Source organism: Trichomycterus rosablanca, chromosome 13, assembly GCF_030014385.1.
Source record: "Trichomycterus rosablanca isolate fTriRos1 chromosome 13, fTriRos1.hap1, whole genome shotgun sequence".
Classification (NCBI taxonomy): Eukaryota; Metazoa; Chordata; class Actinopteri; order Siluriformes; family Trichomycteridae; genus Trichomycterus; species Trichomycterus rosablanca.
In genome coordinates, this window is record NC_086000.1 from 32,898,219 (window position 1) to 32,924,371 (window position 26,153).

The following is a 26,153-nucleotide window of genomic DNA, read 5'->3' on the forward strand; positions in this document are numbered from 1 at the left end:
GATGACTTTGTAGCAACTGATAAAAATAGGCTGCATGTCCTGTTGATGGACAAAACACTTCTTTGGCAGGCACGTGGATGGCGTTATTAAGATGTCAAGGATGATTTAAAGATATGCTCACTAAACTAAAAGTCTCTTGTAATTAAATGTAAAAATTCACAGTGTACAAACAATTTTGGCACTTGATAATGTTTGTTCAGTTGGCTAGTAGTCCAGTATCAAAGGTTTCTGGCATGGCCTCTGGTCTCTTAGATCACAGACAGGTCCTAATCAGGGGAAGGACTACACAAGTCCTAATCAGGGGAAGGACTACACAGGTTGAACATAGTGTACAGCAAAAAAAACCAAATAATTCTGAGAAGCACAAGAAAAACTAATCTGTGGCAACATGGTGGCTCAGCATTTAGTTTCTCCTCTGCACAGATTATGGTCCTGGACACCTCACTTTTATTTACTGTCTGTGTGGAGTTTGAAGTGACTCTCTAAATTGCCCTCATGTGTGAGTGAGTAATTCAATAAGATCTGTGATGGCTTGTGATCGGTTGGTGTCCTGTTTATTGTGTATTATTGCTTTATGCTCAGTATTTTTGATAGGCTCTGGACCCCACGTAACCACGATCAGACTTGTTAGTGAAAAAAGATTAATAGAATAAGATGTAAAATAAAAAATAATAATAAAAACAGTGGGTGACATGGTGGTTAAGGACCTTGCTCAAGTGCCCAACTGTGGCAGCTTGGTGGTGGTGTGGCTTTAACAAGCAACCTTCTGAATACTAATCTAATACCTTAACCACTAAGCTTCCAAAGTGAACATAGTGGTTAACAGGATTACTCATGTTTTAAAAAAAAAAGTAACCAAACAATTTCAAAAACATAATGTGCTTTACCTGAACTGGTTATGCCTTAATACACATTGTTTTCATTTTTACCACATTGTTCTCTTCACATGCGAGACTTTCAGCCATGCAAGCTACATCCATGACAGGTGAACATGCACTGCAATCTGTGTGCTACACATTGTGTATCTATACTATACTGTGTGTAATGCACCAATTCGACATACAACTTAGTACTGTAGTATGTGATTTGATTTGGGACACAGCCACCATTGCTATTTAAAACTCTACTTTCAGTCCTAGCAAGACTTCATTCCCACCCTCCTGTTCTTTACTGTTTAACAATAAATAATGTTTTTAGGTGTCATTTGTATTGTAAATCCCTAGGTATTATTGCTTGGTAATATTAGGGCAAGCTGTAGCCTAGTGGTTAAGGTACTGGACTAGTAATGAAAAAAGGTCACTGGTTCAAACCCCACCATTGCCAGGTTGCTGCTGTTGGGCTCCTGAGCAAGACCCTTAACTCTCAATTGCTCAGACTGTATATTGTATTTGTAATGTAAGTCGCTTTGGATAAAAGCATCTGCTAAATGTCAAAAATGTTAAATGTAAATGTAAATTGCTCACCTAAACCATAATGCTGTTGTATTATCATTATAAACTAGAACCTCACGTTCCGTTTGGATCCGGTTTTTTTTTTATGTGCCATAAAAAGAAGCCCAGAGAACTCACTCTGTGCTATTTACACTCATAGCTGTTTTGGACAGACAAAAAAAGAAAATCAATGGATTCAGTAAATGTCACAGCAAGAAAGAGATCAGCATGTGAAGAACTTCCACCTTGTTTCTCTAAATATCTTGCTTGTGAATAAACACTTTAGTTTTGATTTGGCAGAAATAGCATGGTAGATACTTAAACTGCTGACTTTTACTTAAGTATAAAGTGTATACGTGCAGTTTAAAGATAACGCTGTGTTGTCCAGATATTTTTATATGCGGATAAAGGCACAATATTAAAAGCACACAGCACCGCTTTATCTCAAAAAGCACAAACAACAGTCGAACAGCCCTCTGTAACGTGGTAGATTTACTTCACAATACTCCAGAAGTGTGCTAATTAATATCTTGATAATCAGCCTCCCTCACACAGACCTCAGACTTCAGCACAAACAAATGTTTTAGGGAGGCAGATGGTGTTTGGGCTGCTAACAGAACGTCATGCTTAATTACCCACTCTCAAATCCAGAGCGCGCCTGCGTTCTGGCCGGCCCAGAGCCTTTTCATTGCCATCTACAGGCTGTTGGTAAGCACTTTTTTGTGGCATTAACAGAGGAAGCGCAGCGGCCATAAATAAAGTTTGTTGTCGACAGTTTATATACAGGCTCTTTCACAGCAGTCCTGTTTGTGCAGTGATGTGTGGGTGCTTTCTCTTGTTCTCGGCTTTTCTCTGCAGAAAGACTCTGTGGTGTCGGTGCTTTTAGTGCAAGTGGACAGATTCACTTTTTCAACTCAGTTTTTGAAGGTTGGCCTCAAGGCTTGTTACGGTTTAATGGTTATTGGGTTCTTTGTGATTTAAGATATGACCCTCGCCACACCTTTAGGTTTTTTGAGATGTGGATTCAAATGTATATAAACATAAAACTATCAATTATTTGCTGTTAGTTCCTTTAACACAATGATCTACATACACCAATTAGCCATAACATTAAAACCACCTCCTTGTTTCTACACTCACTGTCCATTTTATCAGCTTCACTTACCACATAGAAGCACTTTGTAGTTCTACAATTACTGACTGTAGTCCATCTGTTTCTCTGCATGCTTTGTTATCCCCCTTTCATGCTGTTCTTCAATGGTCAGGACTTTCCCAGTGGTGGATGATTCTCAGTACTGCAGTGACACTGACATGGTGGTGGTGTGTTAGTGTGTGTTGTGCTGGTATGAGTGGATCAGACACAGCAGCACTGATGGAGTTTTTAAACACCTCTCTGTCACTGCTGGACTGAGAATAGTCCACCAACCAAAAACATTCAGCCAACAGCGCCCCGTGGGCAGCCTCCTGTGACCACTGATGAAGGTCTAGAAGATGACCAACTCAAACAGCAGCAATAGATGAGCGATCGTCTCTGACTTCACATCTACAAGGTGGACCAACTAAGTAGGAGTGTCTAACAGTAATTGTAGAACTACAAAGTGCTTCTATATGGTAAGTGGAGCTGATAAAATGGACAGTGAGTGTAGAAATAAGGAGGTGCTCTTAATGTCATGGCTGATCAGTGTATAAAAATAGATTAAAGAGTCTAAAGGTCACCTACCTGTTAGATCGTACTAACCTTTAATTACCTATAAACTGCTAGCTCTATTTAAATTACATTCATCTGCCTACACTATCAATAAGTATGTGGCCGAGTCAAAATTCTGACTTGCATCCTATTGAGATGCTTAAACAGGCAGTTCATTTTGGAAAACCTCCCAATGCAGTTGAATTAAACAATTTTGGGCCAAAATTTCTCCATTGTGATGTAAAAGACTCGAGTTATCACACTCGTTTGCAGTTGTTACTTCCAAGGGTGGCAGAACCTATTAACAGGTTTAAAGGAGCCATTTCACATGGTTAATATACAGTTTGAATGAATCTTTATTTTCAGTAAATTGAATAATCACTTAAAAGCTGCATTTTGTGTTTTCTTGTGTTAACTTTATCTTGCACTTTTTTTTAATAAGTGCAAGTTCTAAAACATTTATATTTAATTTACAAAAAGTAGCAAAAATAAAAGAAATCGAGTGAGGGGTAAATACTTTTTCACAGTACTGTGTAAGGTGGGTAAATTGTCATAAAGAATTGCACTCGTTCAGCAACAACTCTCAGACTGTGGCATTTAATCAGTGCTAGATTGGTATTTGGGTGTACAATGTGTGAAAAGAACACACAACCCACACCATTACACCACCACCAGACTGTAAGTTCATACAAGACAAGACATTGGTTTACACCCTCAAGATCAATTTTTGACTTTACCAACAGTGGTAGCCTAGTGGGTAGAGGACAGTGGCAGGTCGGGCAGGGTGTCTTCTCATTGCCGTTGTGATAAGTGATCTTCGGGACTGATCCAAATTCCTACACAAGTGGGGAAGAGTTGTCACATGGAGCTTAGCGTGGCTCTCCATACACAATACGGCTCTTTGAAGGAACCAAACACTGACCCCAAGACTGGTTTGTTGGTTCGTTTGTTTATTAGGATTTTGACGTCATGTTTTACACTTTGGTTACATTCATGACAGGACGGGTAGTTACTCATTACACAAGATTTTAACATTTCACAAGATTACTGCTTCTGTTTTGTTTAAGTACTGTTTTATATTTTTATATATATATTTGTGTATAGTACTTTTATTGTTTGCTGTTTTTTCTTGCACTGAGAAGGGGGGGGGGTTGTATTCCAATTCCAATTTCGTTGTGCAAGTGTACAAGTACAATGTGCAATGACAATAAAGGATTCGTATTATATCAAACACAGTCATGGACAATTTAGTATCTCCAATTCACCTCATTGCATGTCTTTGGACTATGGGAGGAAACCGGAGCACCCGGAGGAAACCCAAACCCAGGACCTTCATGATAGATAAATAGGGATTTTTTTTTTACAAGTAATTTTAATATAAACAAATAAATTGTTTAATTAATGTCCTGATGGGCAGAGTTACACAGTCCAGGTTCAGATCCTTTCCAGGATTTTGTTCCAACTCCCTCATTTGGCAATTAGTGCGAGCCAGCAGGTAGAATTAATTAGTAAAATCAACAGGATGATAGAAAATTCTGGCAAAACCATTTGTCACACAAAATCCCTCATCTGGGAACCTGCCCAATTGGTACAAAATATATCTTTTACTTTTGAAGTCTAAATTTTCTTTCCTCTGCTAATGAGAAATTGATTTAAAGAACACGCAGCACAAAGAGTGAAAGAGTTTGTTTGACAAATGTTTTAGTGATTTAATAGGTCTGCTAATGGTGAAAACTACTGCCAGTACTAGACATGATAAATCAGTTGTTTAGTTAACAACACGTTTAAACAAAAAAATTATTTGTGCAGTGTCATGTGACAGGATTCTTACACTACTCTACTCATTTTATTTATTAGTATTTTAACGTCATGTTTTACACTTTTGGTTACATTAATGACAGAAACGGTAGAAAGGACCCGGACCGCCCCACCTGGGGATTGAACCCAGGACCTTCTTGCTGTGAGGCGACAGTGCTACCCACCTAGCCATCGTGCCGTCCCACTAAAAACTTTGAGATTTCATTATTGCAGCAACAGATTTTTCAAACATGAAATGTATTTATAAGCATGTTATTAGTTGTGGTCGCACTGTGGAATAAATTTTCTCTCTCTGGGTTCTGGGTTCTTTTTATCCTGAACGTTCTATAATGTATGTTCACTTAATCTGGTTGACAACTGCACCTACACATAAACTGGCTCACCAATTCACTTGTACTGTTTAGTCAGAGATCTATTTCTTTTGACATGAGCAATATTTATTTTGTGTTGATAGTTTTATATATTAACATTAAATAAAGCAGGTTCATAATTACATTATGGCAAATAAAAAGCCTCATAAAAGCTCTACTAATGTACTCTAATTTACTGATGACTGATAATCATGTTGTGATATTTACAGTTATGACATTAAAATGCTTTTATAAGGCATTAAGAAGACATCAAGCAGACATTAATACAAAGTGACTTACAATTCTGACAAAATACTAGATGAATAGAATAAATAGAAAGCCTTTACTTGTCACATATACATATACAGGTGCACACTCACTCACTTTCTTAACCACTTATCCAATTAGGGTCACGGGTGGGGGGGGGGGGGTGCTGGAGCCTATCCCAGCTTTTCAATGGGCGCAAGGCACACAGTAACACTGTCTTCATAGGTGTCATTACTTATTACATAACTTTTGTCCGCACTGTGCCTTTGTGCACAATTCAAGTATAAAGACATGATTAGATGAGTCTGATTAACAGAAACTCCAATGGCTTGCTCAGAGCCCTGTCCTCAACCCCAGTGGGCACCTTTGGGATCAAAATGAACATCAGTTTCAAGTCCAACATCATTGCATTACCTCATTGATGCCCTTTTGTCTGTGGGCAAAAACTCTCACATACAAGAACGAAGGCTTTTATAGCTGCAAAAGAGGACCAATCTCATAGTCTTGGCAAGTGCCTGTTGGAATGGGATGTCCAACAGGCACTTGGTCAGGTGTCCACATACTTGTGGCTATATGGCGTAAATGAGACTCATAAGATAAAATGCAGCAGCAGTAATTTAACACAATAATCAAATAAAAATAATCAGCATTAAGAAATAGTTGACTGGTAATCAGAAGAGTATTGTAGTCGTTGTAATTGTGTATTTATTGGATTTTTAATCTGTCTGATAAGTAACAAGTTAATTTTATTTCTGTCAGGGTGCTGCTGAACAGTCTCCTGGAATTTCTGATGAATTTTTGTGCACCTGGTCTTTGATGGTGTGTTTCTAAAGGATTTGTAGCATTTTCCAGACTATTATAGTGAGGATAAAAAAATCTTGATAATGGCTAGCAATCTGCCATCCTCTTCTCCTCTGAAACTGACTTCAGACAGTCTAGTTCTCATATAATGACAGGGGTGGATTTCTTGTGATTCACCTACATCAATACCCACCCAGTCAACAGCGTCCACTCACAATTCCATTCTGCACAGTAGCGGAACTGTCCAACACCACCACAGATACCACTTTAATCTTGTATCATAAGATGGATGGGATTCCTTTACTTATTTTCACACTGATTTTTCTTCTGGTAAGGTCACTTAAAGCATGATTTTGTGATGTGGACGGAAACTGGAAACACCAGAAGAAAACCTGTGGGGACAAAATGAGAACATGCAAAACTACTTAAAGACTAACTAGGGGCAAGGATTAATCCCAGGACCCATGTTTGCTGTGATATAACTTGTTACATGCCACAGCAGATGTTGCATAAGGTCTTGAGGTGTCACATTTTACATCCCATTATAGAATAAAATGATTAGAACGCCTTTACTCAGCAGACACCGACCAGGCATACCATTATGACCACTGACAGGTGAACTGAACACTGATTATCTCTTCATCACGACACCTGTTAGTGGGTGGGATATATTAGGTAGCAAGTGAACATTTAATCCTCAAAGCAGGAAAAATGGAGAAGCGTGAGGATTTGAGCGAGTTTGACAAGGGCCAAACTGTGATGGCTAGACGACTGGGTCAGAACATCTCCAAAACTGCAGCTCTTGTGGGGTGTTCCCAGTCTGCAGTGGTCAGTATCTATCAAAAGTGGTCCAGGGAAGGAACAGTCGTAAACCGGCGACAGGGTCATGGGCAGCCAAGGCTCACTGATGCATGTGGGGAGCGAAGGCTGGCTTGTGTGGTCCGATCCAACAGACGAGCTACTGTAGCTCAAATTGCTGAAGAAGTTAATGCTGGTTCTGATAGAAAGGTGTCAGAATACACAGAGCATCACAGTTTGTTGTGTGTGGGGCTGCAAAAAGGGGACAAACACAATGTTAGGAAGGTGGTCATAATGTTATGCCTGGTCGGTGTATATACATATACAGATGTACAGTACAATTAAACAAAATTCTTGCTTCGCATATCTCAGCTTGTTTGGAAGCGGGGGTCAGAGCGCAGGGTCAGTCGCTGTAGTCCAAAGCTCTACCCACTAGGTTACCACTGTCCTAATTATTATATAACTATAATACTATAATATAGTACTATATTACTAACTATAATTATATTACAGTTTGTAGCTGTTATAGGCTGTATTATGTAACTTCAGGGCTGGAACTACCTCACTCACTCAGATGGATTTGCATCTTCAAATTGTCCCTAACTTTAAGTTAGTGTGACTGAATAAATTAATATGATCCCTTAAAAAGGACTGGTGTCCATCTCAAGTCTTCCCGCCTTGCACCCTATGTTCCGAAGATAGTTTTTTGGACCCACTGCAATCCTGATCATGATAAAGTGTTCACTGAGGATGAGTGATTTGTTTTATCAAACATTTCGGAGATGTTTGTCATCCCTAATCATTGCAACACATGACAACATGACAGCTGCCATAACATTATGACACGATTGTGACATGGTTGTGGCATGGTCATGCCAGAGTTATAATTTAGGGTTAGCGCAAACTGTTAGCAACAAATGTTATTGTTATTGCAAGTGTTAAATGACAAATACAAAGTGTCATCAGCGGTTTGCTTTGAAGTAGGAAATTTAGTCAAGAACAATTCTCCGAGTCTTTCGGAATGCAGTTGGTGGTAAATTAGGCACAAACAGAGCCCGGCGTTGTCATAGCAACGGCACAATTAAATTACTTTCCTGTCAGTTGTAATATAACGCTCAGTGCGGAGACTCGCGAGACTGTAACTCCCCACCGGAGGCGACGCTACACCAGTTCTCCTCACTGGAAAGATGCAAAGCATTGATTTATCCTAAACGATTCCAGTTACGTGTTGCACCTCAGTCTGACGGTACAGAGCTCACCGTCTGAATAAAGTGTGTTTTGATTCTAGATTGCCAATGTGCAGGCATGAATTGAAAACTTCTTTGAGCAGTTTTCTACAATCAAGCCAAGCCTTTGTTTTCTGGTTTATTCTTTGCTTAGCGGCGTGCTCGATCACTTTCATTACAATAGAAAAGCCAGGTCTGGATTCTGTGAATAAAGCTTGCTTAAGTCGCAATAGATTTTTATTGTTAGCTTATCTCAGTGTTTCCTGTGAGTACTTTGTCTCCTATTGTAAACCTGTAGATAGTTGTGAACCAACCTACATAAACATGCAGAGCTGAAAAAGAAAGTGAAAGGCGAGGAGGAAAAGTAAAATAGACAGTTAGAGAAGAGATAAAAAAACAGCATGTGTTTACAAGGCGGCTGCACATAGCTCAGATTGATCACTGTCACCCAGTCACAGAGGATTTAGAAGGTCACGGACTCTTTCTGCTGTTGTATTCTTATCGTGTGATTTTGGATTTGATTGAACTCCCATTGCTAGTGGCCCGGTGGACTCGGCCATGTCAGAAAGAAATGGATCGCTGTGATGGTACTGATGATAAAAATCTTCTGGAGTTACATGGGGATTTGCCTTGGACGTATTTCAGCGCTGATTGAGCTTGTAAATATGTCTCATTTAGTCATTTGGCAGATATTGTTATCCAAAGAGTGCAAACGTACAAACCGCTTCAGTAATCTAGAAGCGTTCATTACTTCGATTATCTAATATATTTAATGTGACTTAATGTGAAGTAATAAAGTGGGCTAGTGTGTAAGTAATAAATATGAGTAATGAAGTGGACGTAACTGTGTAAACAATAAATACAAGCGAACACAAGTTCAGAGAGAAGTTTTGCTCAACTTAGAAGTCTCAGGAGCAACTAAAAATATCGGTGGAAAGCCTGGAGCTTCTATTTTCCATTATTAATAACAACAGTAGGAGGTTCTTAGCTGTCCTGCAAATCAGAGCAAAGCCAAAATCACAATATTTATTGAGGGGGTTACCCCCCCCTCCCTACACTAAAAATGATAAATAAACATATTCCATTCACTAGCTTTGGAACCTCGCAATGTTCAATTTATGTCTACACCCTTGAAACTGAAAAACTAAAACCGACACTGAAACCACTTTAAGCTTTTGTTTTTTTTAACATTAAGTGTTTTGAATGTGTTGTAAAAGTTGCACTTTCACCCATTACTACTGTGTTTTTACCACTCCCCCCCCTCCCCCTCAGGCTTAATAGAGACATAAGAACCTCTGACTGTTTTCATGAACTATAAATACTGTATGTCATTTGGACACAAAACTTACACTAGCCCACTACCGCTGGGTCCCAGGGTTCAAATCCACAGCAGTGCTATCAGCTGGTTGTGTTACAGACATGATTGGCTATGTCTGGGGAGGGGGGTGGCTAAGGCCTCTTAATGGATTGTGTCCTGTCTGGGGTGTCTTACTGTGTTGCTCCCAGTGATTCCTGGGAAATTAGACCCACCACAAACCTAACCAGGATAAATCAATGGTAAAACACAGAAATGCAAAACACAAAGCCAGCTGTTGTAGCTCATTAATAATTGGAAGGTTGCTGGTTTAAGCTACACAACTGCCACATTGTCAGTGTTGGGCGCTTAAGTCATGCCCTTGACCCTCAGCTGCTTGGATTGTACTTGGTCACTGTTGTAAAATGCTTTGAATAAAAGCGTCCAATAAATGCCATGAATGTAAAATGTAAATACAGTGGTACCTTGAAACTCAACGTCAGTTGGTTCTTGGAGTGGCACTGAGTTTAAAAGGCGTTGAGTTTAAGGTATTCTTTCCCATAAGGATGTATTGGAAGCCTGTTAATGCGTTTGATGGTCCCGTGGAACTGCATGTAAAATAATGGGGTTGTTTTTGACACTTATACACAAGAAAAACGATAAAATACAGTTAAAAATTAATAAAAAAAATTGAGTTTCAAAGATTTTGAGTTTAGGGGACGTTGAGTTACGAGGTACCGCTGTAGATATAAATTGAAAGGTTAATTTAGATAATAACAGTGAAAGAATTGTTATAAAAATGTTTTAGCGGAGGCTTTTAAGAATTGAGAGAGAATAAAGTGCTTTATCTGAGGGGAATCAGTGCTGAACTGTGTATGGTTTATAAGAATATATGTTTATACTGTATGTGTGAAAAGCAACACTTAGGGCTGTAAAAGTCATCATTACGACTGGTGTAAAAAGCAGAATCTGGAAACACTGCTGATTGATTGTACCGTGTTTCACACATTAGATCCACAGTCAGTGTATGTACCAGTAAAAATGATCTTTGTGGGCATGTCTGGGTGCTCCTCATTCCTAAGATGTGTAAGTAAACTGGTTCTGTTACTGGCTTTTGTGTTGCTGAGAAGGCAGTGAGCTCAGATTCTTGCTGCCTCCACATAACATCATCACACTGGAATTTCAGTCATGCTTAACTTCTTTATGATTGATCTATAAATCTCTCCAGCACGACTAGCCATTGTGACTCACTTTCTTGTGTGTGTGTGTGTGTGTGTATTTCTGTCTGTTAGCTTATTTAAAACTAGTCTTACTTAGGATTAATGTGCCCTGATCCTGGACTTCTTTCTTTTGCTTTCGTAAGTCCAAATTATTGAGTTTTGTGGGGTCACCATAATTATTGTATAAATAAATATTTGTTTTATAGAACTATTGTAACTTGCTGTGACAACTGTTTTTGAAACGCACTTTCGGACTGCTGTTGTACTGGGTCTCCAGCATGCTACCAATTCTACATGGAAGTAACAGTTAGAAATTTGTTTAGAAAAATAGATGTTTAATTAATGATCCAGGCATATTTTTTTATTAAAAAGTTATTATTATATGACTATATGACATATTATATGACTTAATTTCATTATATGATTTCATAAAATACACTTTATACTACTAGGTAACACTTTTAGCACAGTTGATGCTTATTTCTCACTTTTTAGTCTTGGCCTTGTTTTGGTTTTGACCATTAAAAGTCTTGGGTTTTTAGTGGTAAAGGTCTGGTTTGTGGTTCTGGCTTGGTTGTTATGAGTCTAGTTTGTGTAAAGCTTGGTTGGTATGGTTCTAGTTATTGTTCTAGTTTGTGCTTTGGGTTTGGTTGGTATGGTTCTAGTTTTTGTGTTAGGATTGTTTAGTATTGTTCTAGTTTGTGCTTGATCGGGTTTGGGTTTGATTGGCATGGGTCTGTTTTTTTGTGTTGGGCTTTGTTGGTAAGGGAGTAGTTTGTGTCTTGAGCTTGGTTGGTTTTGGTCTGGCTTGTGTCCTGGGTTTTATTGGTTTTGGTCTGGTTTGTGTCTTGGGCCTGGTTGGTATGGGTCTAGTTTGTGTCTTGGGCCTGGATGGTATGGGTCTAGTTTGTGTCTTGGGCCTGGTTGGTATGGGTCTAGTTTGTGTCCTGGGTTTTATTGGTTTTGGTCTGGCTTGTGTCCTGGGTTTAAAACCAATAGTAAAAACATTTATTTTTTGTTACTGTTATACTTTCATAAAAGGACCAGATGGTGTAACAAGTTAAAATGCTGGACATTCTGTTAAATTCTGTGCACAGTGAAAGTCTATTAAAATGGTTGGTTGGACTTGTTCTTTAAATAACATGTTTTTATAATGAATTTAAATCTGCAAGCTGGTCAAAGTGTGGATGGACAATAACTGGAATATTTAACACAGTATTGAAGACGTGTTATTATAAAATATTACATCCTGTCATGTTTCAGTATGCACTGTACACTGAAAGTAACACTGAAAGAGGAAGGGTGGGTGCATTTAGTGGTGTGAGTGTTAATACATGAGTTTGTGATGCTGTCACATATGTTTTTATTGTCATTTTCAGACACCAAACTTGCAGCACATTAGAGTACTTTACATGTTTCCGTGTGAAGTATGTCGTTTTCAGTTCCTGTTAGTTAAAGCATTGAATTCTTAAAATTCTTAACCTATTACCTTTTCAGCTCAAATTTGGTAAAAGTCAGTGGGAAACATGGAGATCAGTGTTTTCAGTTCAAAAGCATCTTAAAGAAGTCAGGTACTTCATTACAGGCCAGCACAGATCTAGTTCTAGGATGATCTCCTAGGAAACTCCAGCAAAGCAGCCCTGATGTGGTTGAAAGTGATGTTCATAGATGAATCATATCCAATGTGCCAAACTTAAAAGACCTTTTTAAAAAGGTCTTATGAAAAACCCCTATGAAAAAAACATGAAACATTTATTAGAAATCAAAGGAGCAGTAAGACTTGTGGTCTAATGACACTAATAAAACTAGTGTGAAACTTTTTGACTGAAATTATCGGAGGCATCTGTGGTGTAAACCAAATGAGATCAATAACACCATCTTTACTGTAAAATATGGTGGTGGTAGCATCATGTTATGGAGGTTTTTAGCAGCAGGGACCAGCAATTTGGCCAGGACTTTTAAATTAAAACCTGCTTAATTATGCAAAATTATGGGTTTTTTTTGTTAATTAAAGCATTTAGGTAAATAAACTCTGATATTGTGATATATTGTACATCATGCATGACTACATACCATTAGCTGTGTTAGATAAAATTTAGCCGACCAAAGTTCTAAAGCATTTTATTTTTATTTTGTCTCTTCTACAGGAGCCTTGGTCTAAATGGGTCCAGTCATGCCTCCCAGCAAGAAGCCGGAAGCTTCCGGGGTGAGCGTGGCAAGTGGCCTAAGTCAGCTGTACCAAGTGGGCTCAATCACGCGGGCACTCTGTGAGGCAGAGGAGCTGGAATTGGCGCTGCCCGTGCCAGCCATCAAACTGGAGAAAGTGGGTGGCGAGGATGAAGAGCTGACAAACCTTAACTGGCTGCATGAAAGCAAGAACTTGCTGACCAGCTTCGGTGACCCCGTGCTGAGGAGCGTGAGCCCGGTGCAGGAGCACGACGACGACCCGCCGCCCTCGCCCGCCACGTCCGACCTTGCCTACGACGCCAAGCACAACCCTAACTGCAAGCCACCCTACTCCTTCAGCTGCCTCATCTTTATGGCTATCGAGGACGCGCCCAACAAGAGGCTTCCAGTCAAGGACATTTACAACTGGATCCTCGAGCACTTCCCATATTTTGCCAACGCACCCACCGGGTGGAAGAACTCAGTCAGGCACAACCTCTCGCTCAATAAGTGTTTTAAAAAAGTGGACAAAGACAGGAGTCAGGTAAGAAAGCTTTCAGTACTTAGACTCAGCACATTATTTTTTACAACGGTGTGGGAGGTACAGAAATACTGAATTCTGGGACTTCCAAAGTCTAGTCCTATCTCCTATCTCCTAAAGACTTTTTACTGAGGTGTGGTCAATTTGAAAATGGTACAAACAGTTGAATAGAGGAAAATACATTAAAGTGTCAGATGAGTCAGATAAAATAAATATTTATTTATTTATTAGGATTTTAATGTCATGTTTTACACTTTGGTTACATTCATGACAGAAACGGTAGTTACTTGTTACACAAGATTCATCAGTTTAAGTCTTTAATTTCAAACACAGTCATGGACAATTTTGTATCTTTAGTTCACCTCACCTGCATCTTCAGTTCACCTCACGTCTTTGGATTGTGGGAGGAAACCCTCACAGAAAACTCCACACAGAAAGGACCTGACCACTCCACCTGGGGATCGAATCCAGGACCTTCTTGCAGTGAGGCGACAGTGCTGCCCACTAAGCCACTGTGCCACCTGATAAAATAAATAAATGTTAATATACTGTATAAAGTGAATTAATTTGCTTTGACTCATTTTCTTTGACCTTTTTAAGTGCAACCTTGGCTGGTGTGTTTGTAAAAAATGTATTACATTAATTTTGTCACTCCAAATACATTTTTGAATGTTTGATTTTATTTATGAAGCTGCCAGGGTGGCAGAGTGGCTCGGTGAGTAGCGCTGTCGCCTCACAGCAAGAAGGTCCTGGGTTCAAATCACAGTTGGAGCGATGCAGGTCCTTTCTGTGTGGAGTTTGCATGTTCTCTCCGTGTCTGTGTGGGTTTTCTCCGGGAGCTCCGGTTTCCTCCCACAGTCCAAAGACATGCAAGTGAGGTGAATTGGAGATACAAAATTGTCCATGACTGTGTAATGAGTCACCTGTCCTGTCATAAATGTAACCATGTGTAAACATGACGTTAAAATTCTAATAAACAAACAAACAAATGTCGATCCTGACTCTTGACCATCCGTTGAATAGTGTTTCTCCAGAACAACCTGACACTGTTTGAGTCTTTAGGCAATCTAATGGCTCATTTACAGTTCTTTATTTACAAAGCATATGGGGTGGCACAGTGTCTCGGTGGGTAGCACTGTCACCTTACAGCCAGAAGGTCCTGGGTTTGATCCCCAAATGGAGCGGTCCGGGTCCTTTCTGTGTGGAGTTTGCATGTTCTCTCCGTGTCTGTGTGGGTTTCCTCCGGGAGCTCCAGTTTCCTCCAACAGTCCAAAGACGTGCAAGTGAGGTGAATTAGAGATACAAAATTGTCCATGACTGTGTTTGACATTAAAAACTTGAACTGATGAATCTTGTGTAACGAGTAACTAAAGTGTTTAAAACATTATATTAAATTCTTATAAAATAAAATATAAAGCTGCTAAAATTCCTACATTTCAAGTTTGGTTTAGCTACAATGCTATTTTATAGCTAAATTGCTATCTAAACCACTAGAGCAAACCATTTCTCGTAAAACCTCCTTTTTTCAGTCCATTTAACGTTGCAGATAACAAGTTTCTGGTGTGACTGAGACTGAATTTGACACTTTCCACTGATGTTTTCTCACATTGTGTCACTGCCTCTGTGAAAGCAAGGTTGGTATTGCACTGGAACGCTGGAGCTAACGTTGCTAACAGAAATTGTGTTTCTTTAAAATGATATGTAATTCCATTTTTGGCCAAATTTTAATTTAATAACTTTAGTCATATTCTTAGTTATTATTTTAAGTCTGTCAGTGCTTGTTGATCAGATCTTATTTCTGATGAAGCTCTTAGAGAAGATAAAATACATTAATTAGGACTCATTAGGTTCATTGAGCAATTTAGCCAATATCAACTTAGTAAGTATGTATGCCTTTAAGTGTGTGTGTAAGTGTATGTTGATGACTTGTATCTGCTTGCCAGTCAGAACAGTAAAGCCGTTCCGTGTGACTCTCACACTGCCATCTGGTCTGCGGCTGTGGTGCAATGATTTTTTTTGTGTATAGGTCTCCATAGAAACAGCTTTACAGTTGACACAGAGAGTAAGATGTTGCTGTAGCAACAGAGAAACTGCTGTGTGTGAAGGTGTGTGTGTAGGTGTGTGTGTCTCTGTGTCTGTGTATGTAGACACAAACATGTGTGTAATTGTGTATGTACTGTATGTGTGTAATATTGTGTTTGTGCAAGTTTTCTGGGGGAGTAATTGTGTGTGTGTGTGTGTGTGTGTAGACATGCATGCGTGGGGGAGTAATTGTGTATGTGTGTGTAGACATGCATGTGTGGGGGAGTAATTGTGTGTGTAGACATGCATGTGTGGGGGAGAAATTGTGTGTGTAGACATGCATGTGTGGGGGAGAAATTGTGTGTGTAGACATGCATGTGTGGGGGAGAAATTGTGTGTGTGTCGACATGCATGTGTGGGGGAGTAATTGTGTGTGTAGACATGCATGTGTGGGAGAGTAATTGTGTGTGTGTGTAGACATACGTGTGTGGGCAGTAATTGTGTGTGTAGACATGCATGTGTGGGGGAGTAATTGTGTGTGTAGACATGCATGTGTGGGGGAGTAATTGTGTGTGTAGACATGCATGTGTGGGGGAGAAATTGTGTGTGTGTCGACATGCATGTGTGGGGGAGTAATTGTGTGTGTAGACATGCATGTGTGGGAGAGTAATTGTGTGTGTGTGTAGACATACGTGTGTGGGGAGTAATTGTGTGTGTAGACATGCATGTGTGGGGGAGTAATTGTGTGTGTAGACATGCATGTGTGGGGGAGTAATTGTGTGTGTGTGTAGACATGCATGCGTGGGGGAGTAATTGTGTATGTGTGTGTAGACATGCATGCGTGGGGGAGTAATTGTGTGTGTAGACATGCATGTGTGGGGGAGTAATTGTGTGTGTAGACATGCATGTGTGGGGGAGTAATTGTGTATGTGTGTGTAGACATGCATGTGTGGGGGAGAAATTGTGTGTGTAGACATGCATGTGTGGGGGAGTAATTGTGTGTGTGTGTAGACATGCATGCGTGGGGGAGTAATTGTGTGTGTGTGTAGACATGCATGTGTCGGGGAGTAATTGTGTGTGTAGACATGCATGTGTGGGGGAGTAATTGTGTGTGTGTGTAGACATGCATGCGTGGGGGAGTAATTGTGTATGTGTGTGTAGACATGCATGTGTGGGGGAGTAATTGTGTGTGTAGACATGCATGTGTGGGGGAGTAATTGTGTGTGTGTGTGTGTGTGTGTAGACATGCATGTGTGGGGGAGAAATTGTGTGTGTGTGTGTAGACATGCATGCGTGGGGGAGTAATTGTGTGTGTGTGTAGACATGCATGTGTGGGGGAGTAATTGTGTATGTGTGTGTAGACATGCATGTGTTGGGGAGTAATTGTGTGTGTAGACATGCATGTGTGGGGGAGTAATTGTGTGTGTGTGTGTGTAGACATGCATGTGTGGGGGAGTAATTGTGTGTGTGTGTGTAGACATGCATGTTTAGGGAAGTATGTGTGTGTCTGTGTGTGTAATTGTGTGTGTGTGTGTGTAATTGTGTATGTAGACATGCATGTTTGGGGAGTATGTGTGTTACTTTGTGTATGAATATGTGTGTAATTATGTGTGTAGACATGCATGTTTGGGGGAGTATGTGTGTACTTGTATGTGTGTGTAAGTAGGTGTGTAATTGTGTGTGTGTAAGTATGTGTGTAATTATGTGTGTGAGTATGTGTGTAATTGTGTGTGTGTGTGTGTGTGTGTGTGTGGACATGTATGTTTTGGGGAGTTTATGTGTGAGTATGTGTGTAATTGTGTGTGTAAGTTTTTGTGTAATTGTGTGTGTGTGTGTGTAAGTATGTGTGTAATTATGTGTGTGAGTATGTGTGTAATTGTGTGTGTAATTGTGTGTGTGTGTGTGTGTGTGTGTAAGTATGTGTGTAATTGTGTGTGTAGACATGTATGTTTTGGGGAGTATGTGTGTGTTCCAGTGGGGTGTGAATATTTGTGTGTGCATGTGAGAGTGTGACTGTGTGCTGTGTAAGTGTTTTGCTTTCATGTCTGTGTGTCTTCATACATGCATCTGTGTGTGTGTGTGTGTGTGTGTGTAAGTGTGTGTGTGTGTGTGTGTGCGTGTGTGTGCGTGTGTGTGGTGTTAATCTGGTGGTAATAGAGCAGTCATGTTTAGGCAGTAGGGTGGGCTAGAAGCCTCTGCCCCTCACCCAAAATATCACATCAGGCTTGATCTGTGTAACCCTGTTAACCCCTCACTGTTATCTGGCAACACACACACACACACACACACACCCTTCATTTATCACTTCCACAGAGGCCCTTTACTTGAAACAAGCGCTTATGACATCCTATTATTTCCTCAAGCATTATTTCACATTCCCTCACAATCAGCCTGGAGTCAACAGCACAGAATTATAGGATATAATAATATACACAACCACAAACCAGAAAAAGTTGGGACAGTATGGAAAATGTAAAAAATATATTTATTACAAAAAAGATATTTATTTCATTACAGACAGGATGAACCTTAGATATTTCATGTTTTGTCTGGTCAGCTTCATTTTATTTGTTAATAAACATAGATTCCTGCATTTCAGGCCTTTCCTCTATTGGGGACAGGTCAGGACTGCAGGCAGGCCACTCCAGTACCCGTACCCTCTTCTTCCGCAGCCATGCCTTTGTAATGTGTGCAGCATGTAGTTTTAAATTGTTTGTTGAAAAATGAATGGACGTCCCTGGAAAAGACGACGTCTTGAAGGCAGCACATGTTGCTCTAAGATCTCAATGTACTTTTCTGCATTAATGCTGCCATCACAGAAGTGTAAATGACCTTTGCCAAGGGCACTGACACAGTCCCATACCATGACAGTCCCTGACTTGTTGCTGATAACAGTCTTGATGGTCTGTTAGTCTTTGATCTGGAGCACTTGGCGTCCATTTTTCAAAAAAAAAAAAGACCTGGAATGCTGATTCATCTGACCACAATATACGTTTCCACTGTGTGATGGTCCATCCTAGATGCCTTTGAGCCCAGAGAAGTCAGATTATATTGTTTTACCCAATGTTTCTTGTAAAGCTCCAGATTCTTTACCTCTACACTGGATAGTATGGTATCCTGACCATGCAAATGAACTTTTCAAGCTCTAGGTAATATATATATATATATATATATATATCAGTGGCGGCTGCTGGTCTTTCAAAGAGGGGAAGCTCATTGTCGGTTTACATCATAAAATTTGTCAATTTATTTATATATAAATTCTACCCTCTGTTCCTTTTCAAGAAAATGGCCTGAAATGGGTTGCAGTTTGTCTTCTGACTTCACTCGCAAAATCCGCGATGGGACGGAAGCTCTCAGTGATAGCTGTCAATCAAAACGGGATTCAGCCTTTTGACTGATCCTCCAATCATCTTGCGGAAGCTCAGCGTCCAGACCCGCCCACAGCTCATTCACCTCCAGAGACGCTCAGCGTCTGGGGGCGGGACAAAATCGTAGCATTTATCCAATGAGCGGCGATGAAAAAAAAGCTCAGCGTCCAAACCCGCCCACAGCTCCATTCACCCCCAGAGACCCTCAGCTTCTGCGGGCAAATGCATTGACGCTCCGGGAATGTATGAGAAGTTCGAGTCAGTCGATTTGTGATAAGTAGCTGATTCTGAACGAACTCGTCTTCAAGATGAACGTGTTCTAACGCATTTGTAGTCAATAAAATGTTACACAACTGTACATATTTGACCATTTAATTTTTGACATTTTAGGGGAAGCTGAGCTTCCCTTGCAGTCTTAGAGAAATCGCCACTGATATATACTGTATATATACAGTATATAGTATATGTGTGTGTGTGTATACACACCGATCGTCATAACATTAAAACCACCTCCTTGTTTCTACACACATTGTCCATTTTATCAGCTCCACTTACCATGTAGAAGAGCACTTCGTAGTTCTACAATTACTGACTGTAGTCCATCTGTTTCTTTGCATGCTTTGTAAGCCCCCTTTTATGCTGTCCTTCAATGGTCAGGACTCTCCCAGGACCACTACAGAGCAGGTATTATTTGGGTGTTGGATCATTCTCAGCACTGCAGTGACACTGACATGGTGGTGGTGTGTGAGTGTGTGTTGTGCTGGTATGACTTTAAACACCTCACTGTCACTGCTGGACTGAGAATAGTCCACCAACCAAAAATATATCCAGCCAACAGCGCCCCATGGGCAGCGTCCTGTGACCACTGATGAAGGTCTAGAAGATGACCAACTCAAACAGCAGCAATAGATGAGCGATCGTCTCTGACTTTACATCTACAAGGTGGACCAACTAGGTAGGAGTGTCCAATAGAGTGGACAGTGAGTGGACACAGTATTTAAAAACTCCCGCAGCACTGCTGTGTCTGATCCACTCATACCAGCACAACACACACTAACACACCACCACCATGTCAGTGTCACGGCAGTGCTAAGAATGATCCACCACCTAAATAATACCTGCTCTGTGGTGATCCTGTGGGGGTCCTGACCATTGAAGAACAGGGTGAAAGCAGGTTAAAAAGGTATGTTGAAAAACAGATGGAACAACAGTCAGTAATTGTAGAACTACAAAGTGCTTCTATATGGTAAGTGGAGCTGATAACATGGTCAGTGAGTGTAGAAACAAGAAGGTGGTTTTAATGATATGGCTGATCAGTGTATATATATATTTAAAAGACACTAAGCAGGTCTCAGCTGATTTATTAAGCTTTAAATTTGGCCAAACAATTGCTCTAGGATTAAACCATGTACACCCTTAATAAGTTCTCAGAGGATCCTTACAGCTTTTTTTTTCTTAAATGATAAGTGGTTTGCTTTTGTGTCCCAGTGCTGGTAACGGTACCTGTATTTTGACTGATTAGTTATAAACCACTGCGGACATATCATTGAAGATAATGCATGAATGCAGCAGGATTATTTCCATAGACTTCTGATAAATGGTGCAGCAAGATCTTCCCTCATCCTGCCCGTACCTTACAGAAAGGTTTTAATGAGACATTGTTTGAAATGAAATATTCTGGAAGGTCACATGTATGCTTTTTGACTTCTTATTTTTGCCTCATCCACGTGGCCTCATTGGCCTCCTTTATTAATGAGACGCACTAAGTCTGTTTTAATTTCAGACTCACGGCGGATGTATTATGTATTCATGCGCTGCTCTTCATATCGAAGCAGTGAGTGGCAAATTAAAAAAGCAAAATAAAAGAGTAACTAAGTAAACATTTGATGGAGGCACAGGTCTCCAGGGCCTGCCGAGCTACGCTGCCTAATTAGTTTTCTCCAAGATGAGATGAGATTGAGAGACGTGGGACTTTTTTGCGTCTCCTACAGAATCACTTCACCGCTCTTTCACGAATGTTTGCCGATAATTTAAGTGTTGGCTTTTCATCTGGCTGGTGTTTCACGCCTTGTTCTGAAGTCCTGATGGTGGAATGAGATTGATCAGGTTGATGTTGCGTGTTTCCATGGCTCTGTTATGAGCACAGTGTAAACTTGGCACCTGAGCACTGGAGTTTTATGGGTAGATCAGGTGCTCTTGTGGACCTTGTAGAGACACCCTCACCTACAGGCAAATACTAATGTGTGTTTACGCCACATCTCTGACAAAGCGGCTGATTCATACTGCTGTTCCAGTGTTGTTACGGTCACCACAGTAACTGAGTTTAAAGTAGCAGGCTCAGGATCAGCGCTGTCTCCATCTGTGTGATGTATAAATACATGACCACCTGACCTCCTTTTTTGACATTACAAACTAAAACTATGGGCATTTATATAGTGTCACCTCCCACACTGTCATTCTGCAGCTATAACAGCCTCCAATCTTGTAGCTGATACTTTTATCCAAAGCGACTTGGATGACCAACTGTGACCAATTAGGGGTTAAGGATCTTGCTCAAGGGTCCTACAGTGGCAACCTGGCACTCTCATGTTCTTTGTGTCCGAATGGGTTTCTTGTAAGTACTTTAGTCTCTCCCACCATCCAAAAAATTTAAAAATGTGAATTGTCCACTCAACCCACTAGGGTACCACTGTCCAAGCTATAGTGTTCTTGGTGTCTGGATTCAAACTTGGCCTTATGTCACGGTCTGTAAGGAGTTTGGCATGTTTTCTCTGTCTGTGTGGGTTTCCTCTGCGAATTCTCCTCCCCCAAAATTGTACTGGACTGTCTTCTCTAAATTGCCCCTTGGTATGGGTAAATAAGTGAATAGGTAGATGTAATGCCATGAATTAGACTGGCACCCTATTTTGAATTGGATTCCTTTCCTGCTGGTAGTATTTCCTGGGTGTAGTTATTAAACCCAGTGTAAACCTGCTTGGGATGAGGCAGCTTATAAAGTAACTACGTATAAATAAATAAATGAAAATTGACCTTTTGTACATGTATGTATATTTTAGGTAGCTTTTCAAACCCTGCAGAGTTGGTCAAATGTATTCCTTTTATAAAAACTACAACATCATCGTCTCTGTCAAATCATATCAGTGTTTTGTTAGAACAGACAAGACAAGATGTGCTTTTATCCGTCCTCTTGTTTGATGGACAGCTAATAACATCCTTCTGTTGTTAAAACCAATAAACCCTTCAGGCTTTCCAACGTTTTATTTGGACGGCTCTTCGAAACATCTCTGAAGAAGCATAAACCAGACAAACTCAGTTCTGAACCACATCGGTCTGTTAGAGCTCAATGACGACCTCTGATGAGGCCCAGCTGTTAAGTAGCTTGGCATTTTTTCGCGCCGCAGTGATGTGTGTGATCAGACTTTGAGAGGCGAGTGGAGGGAGGGGTCTGGGGGACGGTCTCAGCGGACAGTTGGTAGCCCCCCTCATACTTTGGGTTATTGCGGGTCACTCAGCGAGGTTGAACATGCTGACAGCGCAGCCCCGGCTGATCGATCCTGCACAAGCTGCTCTCCTCCATCTTTATGTGTCAGCAGCTTCAGCTCTCCTTCTATTTTGCTCTTTATTGCCTACAGTGTAAAGTTCAAACCATCATGCGGATCGGCATAAAACTCTAATTACTTCCAAGCGTGTGCCTAAGCAGACATTTCTAGAAAGGCATGCGTCAGGTCAGTGCTGATTAGTCCAGCCTTTTGCAACCCGCTCTTTATCCACTGCATCTGTACAGTATTGGTCATTACCATGGACATGCATTTCATGTTTTTTTGAGAATGGAATAGATCAGCTTGTTTACTGGATGCTACGTACACTGTATGGCCAAAAGTAGGTGGACACCTGACCGTAAGCTGAGAGGACATCTCATTTCAAAACCATTGTGCATTAATATGGAGCTGCCTCCATTTTTACTCATAATGACCCCCACCTCTCTGGTAAAGGTAAGACCAAGGCCCTGCATGGTGTCCTGTCCGGGGTGTGTTTATGCATTGCACCCAGTGATTCCAGGAAAACCAAGCTCACCACGACCCTGACCAGGATAAATTATTATTTCAGCCACAAAATTGCTAACAGGTGTAAAAAAATCAATTATATAAAGGAAATTATATGCCTCCAACTTTGCAGCAACAGTTTAGGGAAGGCTCTTTTCCTGTTCCAGCATGACTGTACACCTGTATACAAAACAAGCTCTATGGCCTGTACAGAGCCCTAACCCCAGCCCCACTGACCAGCTCGATCGACACCAGTGCCTTACAAATGCTCTTTTTACAGAATTGGCACAAATGCCCATAGATATACTTTAAAGTCTTGTGAAAAGCCTTCTCAGAAGAATGGCTGTTGAAAAGATTACATAGAGGACACTCTGTTTTAAGGCAGTTGTAGCCTAGCGGTTAAGGTACTGGACTGGTAACCGAAAAGTCGCTGGTTCAAGCCCCACCACTGCCAGTTTGGCACTGTTGGGCCCTTGAGCAAGGCCCTTAACCCTCAATTACTTAGACAATATACTGTCACAGAAAATGTAAATGTAAATGTTAATAGTATTTGTTGTGTCCAACAAGCTCATGGTCAGATGTAACAAATGCTGTGGGATTTTTTAATACATTCCAGCTGGTCAGTGGGGTTTAAGATGCAATTCACAATAGCGGGAGACTTTGACATGCTGGAGTATTTTGCAGTTTTGTGTTTAAAGATGAGTTTGGCAAGTCTATAAAATATTACCAGAAAAATAAACAAATAAAATTAAGACCACAGTTTGTTGCAATGAATACACACACACACACACACACACACACACACTTCCCAATTATATACTGTTTATGGTAATTTAGTTATTCAACAACTGTCATAAGACATCCATTATAAAAGAGTTTTAAGTCAGTACAGAAAACAAGTGGAATTGAACGTCAGCTGTATTTACTCATAGTATTTTGTAAACTGCTTTGCTCAATATGTTAATTAATAATCTAGATCTTAGTAAATTTGAACCCTATTAGTCAGAATTGGGAGATTAAAGAAAGAAGTCAAATGTTTGAAGTCACATTGTTCTTTTTAGTTGTATTGTTAGTGGTATTGTATTGTCATTGGTAATATTGGCTGTTTTTTTTATAGATTTCTGTTCTGTTTTGTAAGCAGTAATTGATATGATTTGTCCATTCTATGTGACAGCAGGAATTAGCGATTAGAAGCCCGGCCTATCAGACAGTCACTGAAAGAACCGACAGCAAGGGTGCTGATGAAGGGAAAATTACACTTAATACCACCATGATAGAATGTACAATTGAGCAATTATGGAGATCACTTGGCTTGTCTGATGCTCAGTCTGTCACAGACTTTTAAATGTGACACGCGGGGTTTTGATGTGACAGAGCGATGTGGCTGAATATCGGTTTTGCATTCTAGGCTGTCCGTATGAAAAGAGTCCATCATTTACTGGTCTGAATTTAAAGATCAGGAGTCGTCTGAAATGAATGCTTGACACGTAAGACTGAATAATCATTTCATTTTTGACATCCTAATACTTTAGTCATAGCTTACTAATTCAGATAGCACATCAACATTGACAATTTATTTGATCATACTGGCGAGCAGATCGTTTGCTATTTAAAATACATCAATGCCATTTATATTCATTGTCAATGCAATGATGATAATACATTGTATTACCAAAAGTTTGTAGACAGCCCTCAGAATTACTGCGTTTAGGTATTTTGGCCACACCCATTACTAACAAGTGTTAGTAAACAAAAATAAATTATATGCTCTCTGACATTTTTACTCTTTGGTGTAGGTCCTTTCCTGTTCCAGTGTGACTGTGTCCCAGTCTACAAAGCAATATCCATAGAGACAAGTTTGGCATGGCAAAACTTCAACAGCCCACGCAGAGCCCTGACATGAACCCCACTAAATATCTTTAGAAAAAGTGAAATGTTAATTGCAAACCAGGCTTTCCTGTCTGCCATCACTGTCTGATTCACAAATGTTTTTTTAACTGTTAATTGAGTACAAATTTACACATACACACTGTGAAAAAAGGGGGGAAAAGCCTTTTCAACAAATGGAGGCTGTTATAGCTACAAAGAAAGGACCAACCAACCAAATAGTAATGCCCATGCTTTTTGAAAAAGACAAACAACCTCATTTCCAGGTCAACATACTGTACCTTAGCTCAACATACTGTACCTTAGCTCAACATACTGTACCTTACCTCAACATACTGTACCTTACCATAGCTCAACATACTGTACCTTACCTTAGCTCAACATACTGTACCTTACCTAAACATACTGTACCTTACCTCAACATACTGTACCTTAGCTCAACATACTGTACCTTACCTCAGCATACTGTACCTTAGCTCAACATACTGTACCTTAGCTCAACATACTGTACCTTACCTCAACATACTGTACCTTACCTCAACATACTGTACCTTAGCTCAACATACTGTACCTTACCTCAACATACTGTACCTTACCTCAACATACTGTACCTTACCTCAACATACTGTACCTTACCTCAACATACTGTACCTTAGCTCAACATACTGTACCTTACCTCAACATACTGTACCTTACCTCAACATACTGTACCTTACCTCAACATACTGTACCTTAGCTCAACATACTGTACCTTACCTCAGCATACTGTACCTTAGCTCAACATACTGTACCTTACCTCAACATACTGTACCTTACCTCAACATACTGTACCTTACCTTACCTCAACATACTGTACCTTACCTCAGCATACTGTACCTTACCTCAACATACTGTACCTTACCTCAGCATACTGTACCTTACCTCAACATACTGTACCTTACCTCAACATACTGTACCTTACCTTACCTCAACATACTGTACCTTACCTTACCTCAACATACTGTACCTTACCTCAACATACTGTACCTTACCTCAACATACTGTACCTTACCTCAGCATACTGTACCTTACCTCAACATACTGTACCTTACCTCAACATACTGTACCTTACCTCAACATACTGTACCTTACCTCAGCATACTGTACCTTACCTCAGCATACTGTACCTTAGCTCAACATACTGTACCTTACCTCAACATACTGTACCTTACCTCAACATACTGTACCTTACC

The 26,153-nt window shown here is 40.3% G+C and overlaps 1 protein-coding gene across 1 annotated transcript in view; it reads left to right on the top strand.

Annotated features, from left to right (window-relative positions):
• foxn3 (forkhead box N3) overlaps positions 1–26,153 on the top strand; it is a 172,576-nt gene that overhangs the window by 41,935 nt on the left and 104,488 nt on the right. Inside the window, exon 2 of the mRNA XM_063007057.1 lies at positions 13,039–13,601. Within this exon, the coding sequence (XP_062863127.1) occupies positions 13,053–13,601 (549 nt within the window). The 5' untranslated portion in view covers positions 13,039–13,052. The remainder of the gene's footprint in view (positions 1–13,038; positions 13,602–26,153) is intronic.